The 16,022-nt window shown below is 41.8% G+C and overlaps 1 protein-coding gene across 1 annotated transcript; it reads right to left on the bottom strand.

The window, feature by feature from the left end:
* Positions 1 to 254: 254 nt before the first annotated feature.
* Positions 255 to 15,055, bottom strand: LOC133554692 (gastrula zinc finger protein XlCGF57.1-like). Its single transcript, XM_061903719.1, has 2 exons — positions 14,760 to 15,055; positions 255 to 2,639 (listed from the first exon to the last, which is right to left on the bottom strand). Exons 1-2 carry the CDS (start codon positions 14,935 to 14,937, stop codon positions 1,600 to 1,602), a joined length of 1,218 nt encoding a protein of 405 aa, XP_061759703.1. The 5' UTR covers positions 14,938 to 15,055; the 3' UTR covers positions 255 to 1,599.
* Between the last annotated feature and the right edge of the window lie 967 nt (positions 15,056 to 16,022).

Here is a 16,022-nt window from a genome sequence, read left to right as displayed (position 1 = left end):
TGCTTCTGTCAGCAGCTAAAACTGTATTTAATCTGCCCAACTCCCGCATCAAAGACAGCAATGAGAAATCTAGTCCAATGATTGCTTCGGTCTGAAACCTAAATCGTTTTCTGGACTTTGGCCGGGGCAGGTATTTTAGACCTTGCTTATATTTGTGAAAGCAAGTCCTGCTGACTCAGCGCATGTTACAGCTAAAGCAGAGGAATCTATTGAAGTTGCATTTGATTACAATTAAAATAAATGACACATTTAAGTAATTATTTCAATATTTATTCATTTCTGATTCAACCCGTCATATGCAAACAAACACACAAATGCACCTTTGTAAACATCGCACAAACAGGACCTCAGGCAAAAAGCCAATACAAACAAAAACATGACATACTTGTATAGTACGGGGTGGTGTGGCTCAGAGAGTATTGTTATTACGGCTGTCAAACAATTACAATATTTAATTGTGATTAATCCCATTGTTCGGAGTTGTCTTTTAAACTTAATGCTGTTTAAAACTGCTCGAAACAAAAAAGGACAAACACGCTTTTAATGAAAACTAAAAAAATACCTGCAGAGCGTTTGTGTCTTGCCAGATTTTGTTTTTCTTTAGAATACAGAAATGTTGTTCCTGTCGAAGCACTTGCAGCCAGAGGAGGAGCTACACTTCCACGTTTCAAAACCAGTTCCACACGTTAATAACACAAAATGTGGGTTGTTATAACCATGCTTTGATTTTTAAAGATATCTTATAATGTAATTTGTGATATTTCTACCTGAATAAATGCTTCTGATATTCAGTACATTACATGTTGTACAAGTAAATGGTCTTCATATTGCTGCACGGCGATAGTTTAACCTCCTTTATCTATTAATAAAATGTAATTTTCAGGCTGCTAATAATTATGTAATTCAGGTCTCGACCAGATCATGTTATACTTTTTTTTTTACACAATATTTCAGCCAGCCAGAACCTGATATTTCGATAATGTAGTATTTTCTTTGTCCATCTCAGCTCACTATTTTCCCGCTTGTGGCTCATCACTAACTTAGCCAAGTTTCCCCCGCTACGGCACGGCCCCAGGGACTGAAAGGACGCGTGTGCGTTAATTGGCCGTTGAAAATATTAGTGCAGTTCTTGAACTGTATAGTTAACGTTATAGCAAGTTAACTTTGACAGCCCTAAGTATTATTACAGTAGTCACCATATTTTGATTACAGAAAACCAGGATGAAATCCTGGCTATGAGATGCTAAAAAAGATACAAATATATCATATCCAATGCAGTAAAAGTACTCCAAAGCCTTGATAAAAAATTATAAATATACTATCTATAGCTAAATAAACAAATTCAGACTTTATCTAAACAGTTTTACTATGCCGAAAATAAAATCACTTTAATCAGTTTCAATGGTGAAAAAATAACTTTAAAACCTCTAATGAAATATTGATAGAATTTCTTATAAGCCGATTTTTGTAATTCGAATATGGATTTATGTAGCTAATGTTCTTAGCTGCACAATAACATGGGGGAATCTAGCATACACACATCTTGAAGATCATCGTCTTTGAGGTGACTTCTCACATGTGACGTGCACAGTAAAATGTTTACTCTCCATCGTGTGTCCGCATGTGTGTTGTCCAATTGTCGCGCAGAGTGAACGTTTTAGCACAAAGTGAACAGGAATATGTTGTTCCTCCTGCATGCGCTCTCATGTGCTTTACCATGTTTGACTTTCGAGAGAATCGTTGACCACAAACCGAGCAACTAAAAGCTTTCTCTCCTGTGTGCGTCCACATGTGCGATTCCATACGTACCTTTTGAGAGAATTCCTTACCACAGACGGGGCAACTGAAAGCTTTTCCTCCCGTGTGTGTCCGCATGTGCGCCGTTAGAGTGTCCTGCCGAGTGAACATTTTGCCACAGATTGAACATGAACACGTTTTTTCTTCAGCGTGTGTTTGCATGTGTTTGACCATATTTGCCTTTATGGAGAATCTTTCGCCGCAGGCTGAACAACCGAAAGGTCTTTCCCCGGTGTGCGTTCTCACGTGGCTCAACAAGTTTGTCCTTTGAGAGAACCTCTGGCCGCAAGCTAAACAACGAAAAGGCATCTCCCCCGTGTGTGTTCTCATGTGGGAAGCAACCTGAGACTGTTGACGGAATCTTTGACCACAAACTGAACAACAAAAGGGTTTTTCGCCGGTGTGTGTCAACATATGTCGATTTAAATGACCCTTATTAGAAAAGTTTTTATCACAAACTGTACAAGTCCAATGTTTTTTATCCGTCTTTTTGTCTTTTGAGTTAGTGTGACTCCTCATATCATCTTCACAGTCTGCATCACTGCTCAAGGGTCTCTGGGTGTCATCCTCAGGAGAGTGTGATGCTGTGTCTTGCCAGTCTGATAGTGGAGGTAAAAGGTTGTCTGCTTGAAATTCCTCTTCATGGTCTTCAGTCTTCACAGACACTACAGTCATTGGCAACTTGGTGAGATCAGCCTCCTTCAGCCCTAGAAGACATTCCCCCTCCTGAGTCATCCAGAGTTCATCCTCTTCCTCTTTAATGTGAGAGGGCCGTGGGCCCTGCTCCCAAGTGCCCCACAGATGAGGAGTATGTTCTTGATGACTAATGAGCTGCTGGACGTCTGCGGGACAAATGCACAGATACAGACTTCAATCATGACCACGTACATTTTTTTCTACCCTACGTTGTAATATCTTGGAAACTATTCGTCTCAATGCCAACCCCAGAGTGTGTTCACACATGTTATATTTGTTTTTCTGTAGAGCCATAGAAAATAAAGTCATATTTGATTTTTGATTTTTATTAAGGATCCCCATTAGCTGGTTGCCACAACCCACTAGTCTTTCTGGGGTCCACAAACTCAATACAATTACAAGTAAAAGCATATAATTATAACTACACAATAGAGAGGGAAAAAAAGGCATCAAAAAGAAATCAAGCAAACAATTTACAGTCACAGAATTCTGGACAATCTGGAGCTTACTGATCTCACCACTTGCAGCAGATGCCCAGACTGTAGAACAACAGTCCAGATGACACAAGACTAAATTCTTAAAGGGGAACATTATCACAATTTCAAAAGGGTTAAAAACAATAAAAATCAGTTCCCAGTGGCTTGTTGTATTTTTTGAATTTTTTTTCAAAATTTTACTGGTCCCGGAATATCCCTAAATAAAGCTTTAAAGGGCCTTATTTTCGCTATCTTCGAAACCACTATCCATTTTCCTGTGATGTCATACAGTGCTGCCAATGTAAACAAACAATGGGAATACCACAGCAAGATATAGTGACATTAGCTCGGATTCAGACTCGGATTTCAGCGGCTTAAGCGATTCAACAGATTACGCATGTATTGAAACGGATGGTTGGAGTATGAAAGTATTGAAGAAGAAACTGAAGCTATTGAGCGAATAGCTATTGACGGTATTCATAGCCATAGCATGGCCGAATAGCTGTGTTAGCATCGCCGGTAAAATGTGCGGACCAAACGATCAGGACTTTCGCATTTTGTGATAATGGAGCAACTTAAATCCGTCGATTGATAAGTGTTTTTTTCGCATTAAATGTGGGTGGAAGGAAACGTAATATAGTTGGAAATGCATCTGCAGGTTATCCATACATCTCTGTGCCATGTCTGCTTTAGCACCGCCGGTAAATAGCATGTTAGCATCGATTAGCTGGCAGTCACGCCGCGACCAAATATGTCTGATTAGCACATAAGTCAACATCAATAAAACTCACCTTTGCGATTTCGTTGACTTAATCATTGCAAATGCATCTGCAGGTTATCCATACATCTCTGTGCCATGTCTGTCATCGCCGGTTAATATTATGTTAGCATCGATTAGCGTAGCATGTTAGCATCAATTAGCATAGCATATTAACATCGATTAGCTGGCAGTCACGCCGCAACCAAATATGTCTGATTACCACATAAGTCAACAAAAAAACTCACCTTAGTGATTTCGTTGACTTTATCGTTGCAAATGCATCTGCAGGTTATCCATACATCTCTGTGCCATGTCTGTCATTGCCGGTAAAATGTGCAGACACTCTGGCACATTCAATGGGGGTCTGGCGGCAGATTTCTTGCCAGTGGTGAAACTTGAATCCCTCCCTGTTAGTGTTGTTACACCCTCCGAACACACACCGACGAGGCATGATGTCTCCAAGGTTCCCAAAAATAGTCGAAAAAACGGAAAATAACAGAGCTGAGACCCGTGTGTGAAATGTGTAGAAAATGAAAATGGCTGCTGTATTACCTCGGTGACGTCACGTTCTGACGTCATCGCCACCAGAGCAATAAACAGAAAGCCGTTTAATTTGCCAAAATTCACCCATTTAGAGTTCGGAAATCGGTTAAAAAAATATATGGTCTTTTTTTCTGCACCATCAAGGTATATATTGACACTTACATAGTTCTGGTGATAATGTTCCCCTTTAACAATCGGACAAATTATATGTGAAACCTGGAAGAGACCCTTACGCGCAAATTACCCAGTGTGTGTTGGGCCCTATTTTGAGTGAAGAGGTACATTTAACTAATGACATGTTTGCGTAAATATATTCCAAGCCCCTTCCTTCTCTGCCAATGGTAAGAATACAACAGGAAATATCACCTGTTGCCCGTGGTACGCAGTATTAATGCAATGGTCTTGTCACCCAGGAGAAGCATGGACTGGACTCTCACTATTATATTAGATCCACTATGGACTGGACTCTCACCCTATTATGTTAGATCCACTATGGACTGGAGTCTCACTATTATGTTAGATCCACTATGGACTGGACTCTCACTATTATGTTAGATCCACTATGGACTGGACTCTCACTATTATGTTAGATGTACTATGGACTGAACTCTCACTATTATGTTAAATCCACTATGGACTGTACTCTCACTATTATGTTAGATCCACTATGGACTGGACTTTCCCAATATTATATTAGACCCACTCGACATCCATTGCATCAGGTCTTCCCTAGAAGGGGGGGGGGTATGGGGGTTCATCTACATCTGCGGTCCTCTCCATGGTTTCTCATAGTCATTCACAATGACATCCCACTGGGTTGTGAGTTTTTCCTTGCCTTTATGTGGGCTCTGAACCGAGGATGCCGTTGTGGCTTGTGCAGCCCATTGAGACACTTGTGATTTAGGGCTATATAAATAAACATTGATTGATTGGTGATTGATAAAATCCATCCACATTTGGATCGCAATTCTATTTTATTAGGATTCTGTAACCCATTATCTTTTTTGAGATAGTTTTGATACCATCCATCCATCCATTTTTTACGCTTATCTGAGGTCGGGTCGCAGAGGCAGCAGCCTAAGCAGAGAAGCTCAGACTTCCCTGTCCCCAGCCACTTGGTCCAGCTCCTCCCGGAGGATCCGGAGGCGTTCCCAGGCCGCCCGGGAGACATAGTCTTCCCGTGTCCTGGGTCTTCTCCGCGGCCTCCTGCCGGTCGGACGTGACCTAAACACCTCCCTAGGGATGCGTTTTCACTATTTCCACATCCATACATTCACACACTGATGGCGGCAAGTGTCTTGCTCAAGGACACAACAGAGGTGACGAGGTTGGTAGAAGGTGGGGATCGAACCACAGTCACTCTCCCAACCGCGCCACGCCGTCCCCTGACGGCAAACTGGGTTTCAAAGTGAGCCTCAAAACTTGTTTTTTTTTTTTCCAATCATTTAGGAAATCCTCTGGCCATACTCTGATGGGTCCAAAGCCCCTCACGTGACTACAGGGTAGTATTTTGAGGCTAACGTCGAAACCGAGTTGGCCTTCACAATGGTGAGCTCTGGTGGACAATTTGCTAAATGACATTTTCATTGCAAGAACGGGGGCATAACAGGAACGTTAAATTTAAACGGGGATAGCAGGTCCATTTTATGTGTCATACTTGATCATTTCGCGATATTGCCATATTTTTGCTGAAAGGATTTAGTAGAGAACATCCACGATAAAGTTCGCATCTTTTGGTTGCTAATAAAAAAGCCCTGCCTTTACCGGAAGTCGCAGACGATGACATCACCCGTTGATGGCTCCTCACTGTAGATTAACTACGATCAAAGTATTGGACAGGACGTCGAAATGTGTAAATAAAGTTGTACTTTATATAAGAAAAATGTGGGGATACAAACGGTACAAAACGATCCTTATATCTTGTTATCTGTCATTCATTCATCACCCGAAGGCTCGTAACGCTCGGTCTCATTAACCACAATGCACCTGCTCCCGCTCCTTTCATTACATCCGGTTTACCGCGATGCATTGTGGAAAATGTAGTATTTTAGTTAACCCTTTGTTAGGCTATAAAATAGAAAACAAATCAATCCAGTGTCAGCGTTTCTCAAATAATCAATATCAAATACATGTATAAATCAAATCAATTCACTTTAACTCTTTTTAGCTGTAAATAATAATAGATCAATTTATCAGCAATAAATCTAGCAAGCAAATTATGGAATGACCATCACACATGAACTATATAGCCCATAAGTTACAACATCCTCCCCCCATGAACTACGGTCATCTAAATCTCAAGACAGTACAGTAACTGAATCGGTCTTCTTAGCAAAGTCCCTGAGGGAGTGCGGACGATGCACGACCTGACAAGTCCATCTCGGCCGGTAAAAAGTTCTGTGATTCTTCCCAGTTTCCAGGTTTGTCTGGGAGTGTCGTCCTCTCTAATGAGTACATCACCCACTTGCAGTGGAGTGGGGGTCGGTGTGTCACAACGGTGTGCTGACTTCAAGTCCAGTAGGTAATCCTTACGCCAAGTGTTCCAGAAGCTCGTTGGGAGTCTCTGTCTGTACTTCCATCTTCGAGTGATTGCTGCCTTGTTTGCAGTTGGGTGCTGAATGTTAGCAGGGAAGGGCTTTGGTGGCAGAGAGGTCAGCCGTTTTCCCACCAGAAAGTGGGCTGGGGTCAGCGGCTGTGGTTCATCCACTTCATTGTGCACAAATGTCAGAGGCCTTGAGTTTATGATCGCCTCCACTTCTGTCAGTACTGTGCACATCTCTTCAAAGTTGAGTGAAGCTCTTCCTAGAACTTTCTTCAGGCATGTTTTTACTGATCGGACGAGCCTCTCCCAGAATCCACCCCACCAGGCTGCTCGCTCTGCAATGAACTTCCAGGTGATGCCCTTTTCTGAGAAGAACTCTAACAGCTGCGGTTATTTGATAGCTTTCCACAGCTCCTTCAGGTCTTGATCAGCTCTCTTGAATGTTCTGGCATTGTCTGAGTAGATTATTTTGCATAATCCTCTTCTGGAGATGAATCTTTTCAGCGCTAACAGGAATGTCTCTGTTGACTGATCTGAGACCAGTTCCAGGTGTACTGCTCTGGTAACAGCACAGGTGAATAGCGCAATGTATGACTTCTTACCAGAATCAGCTGCTTTCACATAAAGTGGCCCTGCAAAATCCACACCTGTGACTTCGAATGGTGAAGATTCGGTTATTCTGTCTTTGGGCAAGGGCGCAGTGATCTGCCGTCCGGCTTTTGCCTTGAATCTTTTGCAAACGGTGCAGCTGGCCACAGTTCTCTTCACTAGCTGCCTGGCACGCAGTATCCAGTATCTCTCCCTCACTTGAACGAGAGTGTCTCTCACTCCTGAGTGCATCACTTTTTCATGACAGCTCTGTATCAGCAGTTCTGAATATCTGTGTTTATTGGGCATAATCCATGGGTGCCTCTCTCTGTATGAGAAATTAGACTGCTGCAGCCTTCCTCCCACACTGAGCAGCTCGTGTTCATCCAGGAAAGGTTTGAGTTTTTTACTCTTGCACTCATTGTTTAGGCCCTTTTTCACCTTCAGTTGTTTGATCTCCTGGCTGAAACTCTTTTGTTGTGTTGTCTTGATCCAGTACTTTTCTGCTTCAAATAACTCATCAGCAGTTAGTTCTCCTTTTTTCTTTGTTTTTGTTTTGAGCATTGGCTATGAATCTCTTTATCCAGGCTGTCACTCTGAGGACTCTTTTCAGCTTGCTGTATCTATCCAGTTTTAACACTGGTTCAGTGGGGTCTGTGTCATTTGTAGCAAGCTGCACAGTGATCTGTTGGCTGGACCTTAGTTCTGCATTCACCTTGTCTGGAACATTGTCATTTTCAGTCTCCTCTGACTGATCAGTTGATGTCAGAATGCTGGGCCCGTTCCACTATAGGTGGTTCTGTATCAGCCCTTCAACACTTTGTCCTCTTGTGGGGAGGTCAGCTGGGTTTATCTTTCCTGGGATGTGTGACCATCTTTCAGGGTTGGTCAGTGACTGGATCTCGGTCACTCTGTTTGCAACAAACTGTTTCCACTTCTGAGCTGAGCTGCAAATCCAATGCAGTGTAATCATAGAGTCTGTCCACATTTTTATCTGATTTGGTTCCAGCTTTAGAGTCGTCATCAAGTTGTTGGCTAGTCTTGCTCCAATCACAGCTCCCATGAGCTCCAGGCGTGGCAGTGTCATTTTCTTGAGAGGAGCCACCCTGGATTTGGAAGCGACTAGGCTCATTGTAGGTTCTCCATCTGGCGATTCACCTTGCAGGTAGGCTACAGCACTATACGCTCTTTCACTTGCATCGCAGAACACATGTAGTGTTAGGGCATGTTTATTTGCTGGCTGCATGTCTGTTCGATACCACCTTGGTATGGCGAGCTGGTGTAGCTGGGGCAGTTCTGAACACCACTGTTGCCATTCTTGAGTCAGGTCAGGTGGTAGCTCTTCATCCCAGGAGAGTCCTCTCTCCCACATTTCTTGAAACATGCACTTGATTCTGATTGTGAAAGGTGTAAAGAACCCGAGCGGGTCATAGATGCGTGCAGCTGACTGCAGAACACTTCTCTTTGTGTTCTTCTTTTCCTTTAAGATGCTTAACAGCGGTCTGAGGTCAAAGGTGAAGTCATCTGTTTTTGGTCTCCACACTAGGCCCAAAACCTTGAGCACAGCGCCGTGTGTCTCCGATGCCAGTGTGTGGTCTGTTGTGCCCTCCTCCCATTTTTTCAACAGCTCATGAGAGTTGGTCATCCATTTGCAGAGGTCCATGCCTGCGGTTGACAGCATTTGAGTTGCAGTTACTGTCACATGGTAGGCCTCTTCAACACTGTGTGCGCTTGCAATGAAATCATCGACATAAAGTAACTCTCTTAGTGTCTCTACAACCTGTGGTTGTTTTGTTTCATATTGTTTTAGGTGTTTACTGATTGTAGCTGCAAGTAGGAATGGACTTGGGGAGGCCCTAAACACCACTCTGGTCATTCGCAGCACACGCAGCTCTCCATCCTCTTGTCCGCTTGGTGGGCCTGTGAGCCACAGAAATCTCACTGCATCTCTGTCTTTCTCCACTATGGAGATCTGCAAGAAAGCCTTTTTTATGTCTGACATAAAAGCAATTTCATTTTTTCTGAATTTTATGAGGACACTGAGGAGATCTGGATTCAGGTTTGGTCCTGTGAGCAAACAGTCATTGAGGGATGGAGTGCCATCTTCATGAGATGACACATCAAACACCACTCTCAGCTTTGTGGTCACTTTGTCTTCTCTGAGTACTGCGTGGTGAGGTAAGTAGTATTTCATGTTGTCTGTACTTGCGTTGTCCTTTGGCACATCCTCTGCAATGTTCTGCTGTAAATAGTACTCCACTACTTCATTGTATCTGCTGTAGAATGTAACATCCTTCTTCAGTCTTTTCTTCAGACTTTCAAATCGTTTTTTAGCAACTCTGTAGTTGTCTTGGAGCGCTGTTTTGTCTGATTTCCATGGCAACTCCACGTGATATCGTCCATCTTTGAATGTTGTTGTTCTCTCAAACATCTGCAGAGCCTCCTCTTCTGCTGGGTTCTGTGTGTTTTCATTTGTGACGCCCAGAGACTCAATTTCCCAAAATGCACTTAGTTGTTTGGAGACAATTGTGTCCTCTTCAAGTGGAATGAGCATGCAAGTTGCCTCAGTGACACTTGACATGCACACTGGTCCCTGCACAGACCATCCAAATGTGCTCTCCAGTGCAACTAATGTCTCTGTCAGGCGCTCCACTCTTCCTGAGACAATTTGACAATAGTAGTCTGCTCCTATTAGGACAGATAGTTCAGAATCATCATCATTATCTGGGAAGTCCGCTAGTTGGAGTCCTTTTTTCTTGAGCTCATGTTGAATCTGGTCACCGGGAACTTTCATCACAGCCGAGCACACCTGAGGTGTTTCTAAAGCCTCAATTTCAATTATTTGCTGGTGGTCCCAGACATTCTCCAATATGACCTTCACTGTGTTGCGTTGTGACATTGTGGGGACAGAGGAGCCAAACGTCTGAAGAGTGAGTGTCTCTTGTCTTATTACTGGTAAGTTCAGGCTCTTCACAAGGTTTTCATGGATGAAGCTTCTCTGACTCCCTCCATCGAGTAAACAGCGAGCCATTTTTCTGCCTAACGGGCCTCCTACCCATGCCTTAGCGGTTTGTAGCAGCACAGTGTTCTGTCCATCTTGTTTAATCTTCGCTGAGTGAGGAATGACTGAGGAAACAACAGCTTCTTCCTTAACATTGGGGGACTGCACCTCACTTTTCTCACCAGTGCACACAGAAATGTGATGCCTCCTTCCACATTTTTCACATGATGCATCCTTCACTTTGCATGTTTTTGCAATGTGTTTCTGTCCCAGACACACAAAACATCTTCCCATTTTCCTGATCTTTTCTTTGCGTTGAAGAATGCTGTTAGTAGGGCAATGCTCAGATTTGTGTTCTGCACTGTCACAGAATATACACTTGTGTATCTTCTGGCTAGCTGTGTGCAGTGTGGCAGCAGATTGTGTGCTGGGTCTGTTCATTTTTGTACCATTAGATGAGCATAACTGCTTCCATGGCTTACTTTCTGGTTTGTGTTCTTTCTGGGTGTATGACGTTGTCATTTGCAGTGCTCTTTCTCTGCTCTGAACCTCCTTCTGTAGGAATTGGACAATTTCATCAACCTTCCATTCATCATCATTTCCCCTCTGACGGCTATATTCAAGAGCTATATCATCTGGAATCATCTTCATTAAAATTGGGCATAGTAAGCTTCCATAAGTGTCTGACACTACACCCAGTGACTCCAAGCTCCTAATTTGAATTTCACATTCATCATATAGCTGCCTTAATGCATACACATCGGAGGATTTCTTCACAGGAGTTAGATTCAGCAGCCCTTACATGTGAGCACAGATCACCAGATTTTTCTTCCAAATCTGCTTTTCAATAACGTGATAGCACTGTCATAATTAGCATCTGTAAGCATTAGTCCAGCTACTGCCTTTGCAGCTGTTCCTGTGAGATACGTTTTCAGGTAGGTAAACTTCTCACGTTTGCACAATGCATCATTCGTGTGAATAGCAGTCTCATATTGGCTCCAAAACTCCTGCCATCTACTGACATCGCTAGTGTATTTATCGATCATCAATTTCGGTAGCTTCACAGACTGTCTGTATGCTAATGAGTTAGCAAAATTGTGAATTATATTTATATAGCGCTTTTCTCTAGCGACTCAAAGCGCTTTTACATAGTGAAACCCGATATCTAAGTTACATTTAAACCAGTGTGGGTGGCACTGGGAGCAGGTGGGTAAAGTGTCTTGCCCAAGGACACAACGGCAGTGACTAGGATGGCGGAAGCGGGAATCAAACCTGCAACCCTCAAGTTGCTGGCACGGCTGCTCTACCAACCGAGCTATACCGCTCGGTTGGTAGAGCAGTATAGCTCTACCAACCCTCTGCTGCGTTGATGCTTGTTGCTGCTGGTTTTCATTGTCTTTTTTCCTCAACAAGCGCTGCGCGCGGCTCTTATACGAGATGACACGTTGTTTGTAGTCCTCCGTATTATCGATCTCGTGCTATAAGTCATCCAACGCCGTGAGCTGTTCAATTCCATTATCCAACTCAAATAGCGTGTACTCCTTCGCCGACAACATGTCCAATAAAGTGCTCAAAATATCGATGTCCGGATATGGCTTGGTCATCTGGTCTATCTGGTTCAAAAGACGTGTAGTAGTACCTCTGATTGCACCCCGTTTTCTTCTCATTCTTTCCATTTCGATCCTACGTTCCTCTTCTGTCATCTGAGCAGCGGTTTTAGCGTCTCCCTCGCTCATCTTTTCTCGGGTTTTTCGGCACCAAAAAATGTAGATTAACTACGATCAAAGTATTGGACAGGACGTCGAAATGTGTAAATAAAGTTGTACTTTATATAAGAAAAATGTGGGGGTATAAACGGTACAAAACGATCCTTATATCTTGTTATCTGTCATTCATTCATCACCCGATGGCTCGTAACGCTCAGTCTCATCAACCACAATGCACCTGCTCCCGCTCCTTTCATTAAATCTGGTTTGCTGCAATGCATTCTGGAACATGTAGTATTTTAGTTAACCCTTTGTTAGGCTATAAAATAGAAAACAAATCAATCCAGTGTCAGCGTTTCTCAAATAATCCATATCAAATACATGTATAAATAAAATCAATTCACTTTAACTCTTTTTAGCTGTAAATAATAATAGATCAATTTATCAGCAATAAATCTAGCATGCAAATTATAGAATGACCATCACACATGAACTATATAACCCATAAGTTACAACACTCACATCCTCACATTGTTTTCAATGGGAGCCTCCAACAAAAACAGCTATTCGGACCGAGAAAACGACAATTTCCCCATTAATTTGAGCGAGGATAAAAGATTTGTGTTTGAGGATATTGATAGCGGCGAACTAGAAAAAAAAAAAACACGATTGCAATGGGACGGATTCTGATGTTTTTAAACACATTTACTGAGTTAATTCTGGGGAATCCCTATTCTTTCTATTGTGTTGCTAGTGTTTTAGCGAGTTAAATAGTACCTGATATTCGGAAGGGTATCTCCACAGGTGTCTAGACGCGCAGTGTCTCAGGGGAGTCGACGGCAGCTATCGGCGGCACAAGCTCAGCTTTTCTCCGGTAAGAACTGACTTTTTAACCACAATTTTCTCACCAAAACCTGCTGGTTGACATTTGGTAGGGATCCATGTTGGCTTGACCGCGCTCTGATCCATAGTAAAGTTTCACCCCCGGGAATTTTAAACAAGGAATCACCATGTGTTTGTGTGGCTAAAGGCTAAAGCTTCCCAACTCCATCTTTCTACTTTGACTTCTCCATTATTAATTGAACAAATTGCAAAAGATTCAGCAACACAGATCTCCAAAATACTGTGTAACTATGCGGTTAAAGCAGACGACTTATAGCTGTGTCTGTGTGCAGCGCTCATATTTCCTAACAGTCCGTGAGGTCACGTGTACACGTCATCATTATGCGACGTTTTCAAGAAGAAACTCCCGGAAAATTTAAAATTGCAATTTAGTAAACTAAAAAGGCTGTATTGGCATGTGTTGCAATGTTAATATTTCATCATTGATATATAAACTATCAGACTGCGTGGTGGGTAGTAGTGGGTTTCAGTAGGCCAATTTTAAATTTCCCGCAAAGTGTCCTGTTGAAAACGTCGCGGAATGATGACGCTATGTTGACGCGTGCTTGTGACGTTATTGGTTGTAGTAGACATTTTATCCCAGCACCACTCACAGCTAAACGTTGTCCGATTTAATCGCATAATTACACAGTATTCTGGACATCTGTGTTGCTGAATCTTTTGCAATTTTTTCAATTAATAATGGAGAATGAAGAATGAAGTTGGTGGAAAGTGGTGTATTTCGGCCGGCTGTAGCAACACAAACACAGCCCGTGTTTGTTTGTTTGTTGTGAAGCTTTAATATGGAACAGACCGTTCAAGCGAACATGGTTCTCTACCACATGTCAACCGGCAGGTTTCGGTGAGAAAATTGTGGTATTAAGTCGGCTCTTACCGAAGACATGAGCGGGGCTTGCGTCCTCCTGCAGCTGTCAAAGAGGCAGCTGAGACCTTCTTGTCTCCTCCTTGGCTTCCATCAGAGACACTGGCGGTCACCACACCCCTCCGACTTTCAGGTATGACTTTATAATCTCACTAAAACACTAGTAACACAATAAGCAGATAAGGAATTTTCCATAATTATCCTAGTAAATGTGTCTAATAACATCTGAATCGCTCCCACTGCCCTCTAGTATTTTTTTTTCTAGTCCTTCACTCTCACTTTCCTCATCCACGAATCTTTCATCCTTGCTCAAATTAATGGGTAAATCGTCGCTTTCTCGGTCGGAATCACTCTTGCTGCTGGTGGCTATGATTATAATCAATGTTAGGACGTGAGGAGCTCTACAACCAGTGATGTCAAGCAAACATCGTCTGCTACTTCCGGTACAGGCAATTAAAGGCTTTTTTATTAGCGACCAAAAGTTGCGAATTTTATCGTTGATGTTCTCTACTAAATCCTTTCAGCAAAAATATGGCAATATCGCAAAATGTTCAAGTATGACACATATAATGGACATGCTATCCCCGTTTAAATAAGAACATCTCATTTCAGTAGGCCTTTCAGAACATTCAGAACGTAGACATATATTGCATAATTACGTAGGGCAGAATTATAATTTAATATTCCGATGTTACTTAAACGTGTTACTGTTGTATTATGTGCATTTTAACCGCTGACAGTAGAAAATGGATGGATGGATGGTCAACATCAACATGATACAGTGGTACAGCGCCACCTATCACTTTATATGCCTACAATTGCATTTTACTCACACAAATTTATTTTTGAATTGATACGTTAAAATGTAAATGATAGTACATTTACCTTTAGCTTGTAGCACAATCTGGCTCTTGCTAACAGCTTCCATTTGTTGCCGATGTCGCTCCTTTTCCTCTCTTGTTCTCGAAATTTCCTCCTCGTATGACACTATCGCTCTTTCAAACAGCGCAAATATTTCATCTGCCGCCGCCATTAGTCGCTCTTTCACCAACTCTTTCAACATTTTGATGATTTATTTCAGCTAATATACTGAACACGCTTGAAGCGAGTATAGCAATTTATTTCCGCTTTTTTTCTTCTTCGATTGTTTTTTCCGGAACAACCATTCATGACGTCACGCTGTTGACATCTACTGGTGATATTGAAGACTGCGCAAAATAACCGTAGAACAAGAAATGCTCTGAGTCTGGAGGGTCAAATTGGATAAATTAAATACTTGTTTAAATAATTAAACAGATTTAACAATAAACAATTATGATTTGAATCTAACGCATAAATGTGTTTTCAAAAGCCTAAGTAATTTGTTTAGTGTGACGGTACAGAGAATAAATCAATTGTTTATCGTTATCATTTCAAACCAAATCAAATCATTGGACTAGAATCCGTTAGCCCCGCCCACTGACTTTGATGTCTGAGTTTGAAGGACAAAACAAATCCATGAAGTGCTGCCTGCCACACAGGTTCATGAATTAATTAAATACACCATTTGAAAATAGTGAACATTTTAATTTTGAAATAATCATTCAATAAATAAATACTGTAACATTACAGTATTACATACCGTAATCAGACATACTTTTACATTAAATAAATTAATTACACAGGTATTATATTCCAATTCATTATATTAGCATGCTTAGCATTTTATTCATAGATGTATTTTCTTTATTTTTGTTCCGTTTGTTTTTACATACTATTCTTTAAAACCGACCGAATGGTTGTTCAGTTGGCGAAATAAGTTGCTCCTTCATCAAACCTTTTAACATTCTGATACTGTACTTAAGAGAGTACACTAACACACACAGAGTGTTGCTAAGTGCAAATGTAACCCCATGATATCCCTTCATGTAACTTGTTAAACGGGTCTAAAACAAATAAATCATAACCATAACCAATTCAGACATTTTCTCTCCTTCTCTTGGTTTAATGGCTGGTTGCAGCCATTGTACGGCATTACTTGTATTTTTATTGATGCTAAACGTTAAAACAATGCACAAATCCATTCCACGTGGAAGTTTCCAAAAGAAAACTGCTCATTTTCTAGTATATACTGAATTAAAAATGTAAATACATCCTCAACAGACATGT

Source organism: Nerophis ophidion, linkage group LG01 (genome assembly GCF_033978795.1).
Source record: "Nerophis ophidion isolate RoL-2023_Sa linkage group LG01, RoL_Noph_v1.0, whole genome shotgun sequence".
Lineage (NCBI taxonomy): Eukaryota > Metazoa > Chordata > Actinopteri > Syngnathiformes > Syngnathidae > Nerophis > Nerophis ophidion.
Note: the sequence above shows the minus strand (reverse complement) of the source record. Positions and strands in the feature narration are given on the sequence as shown.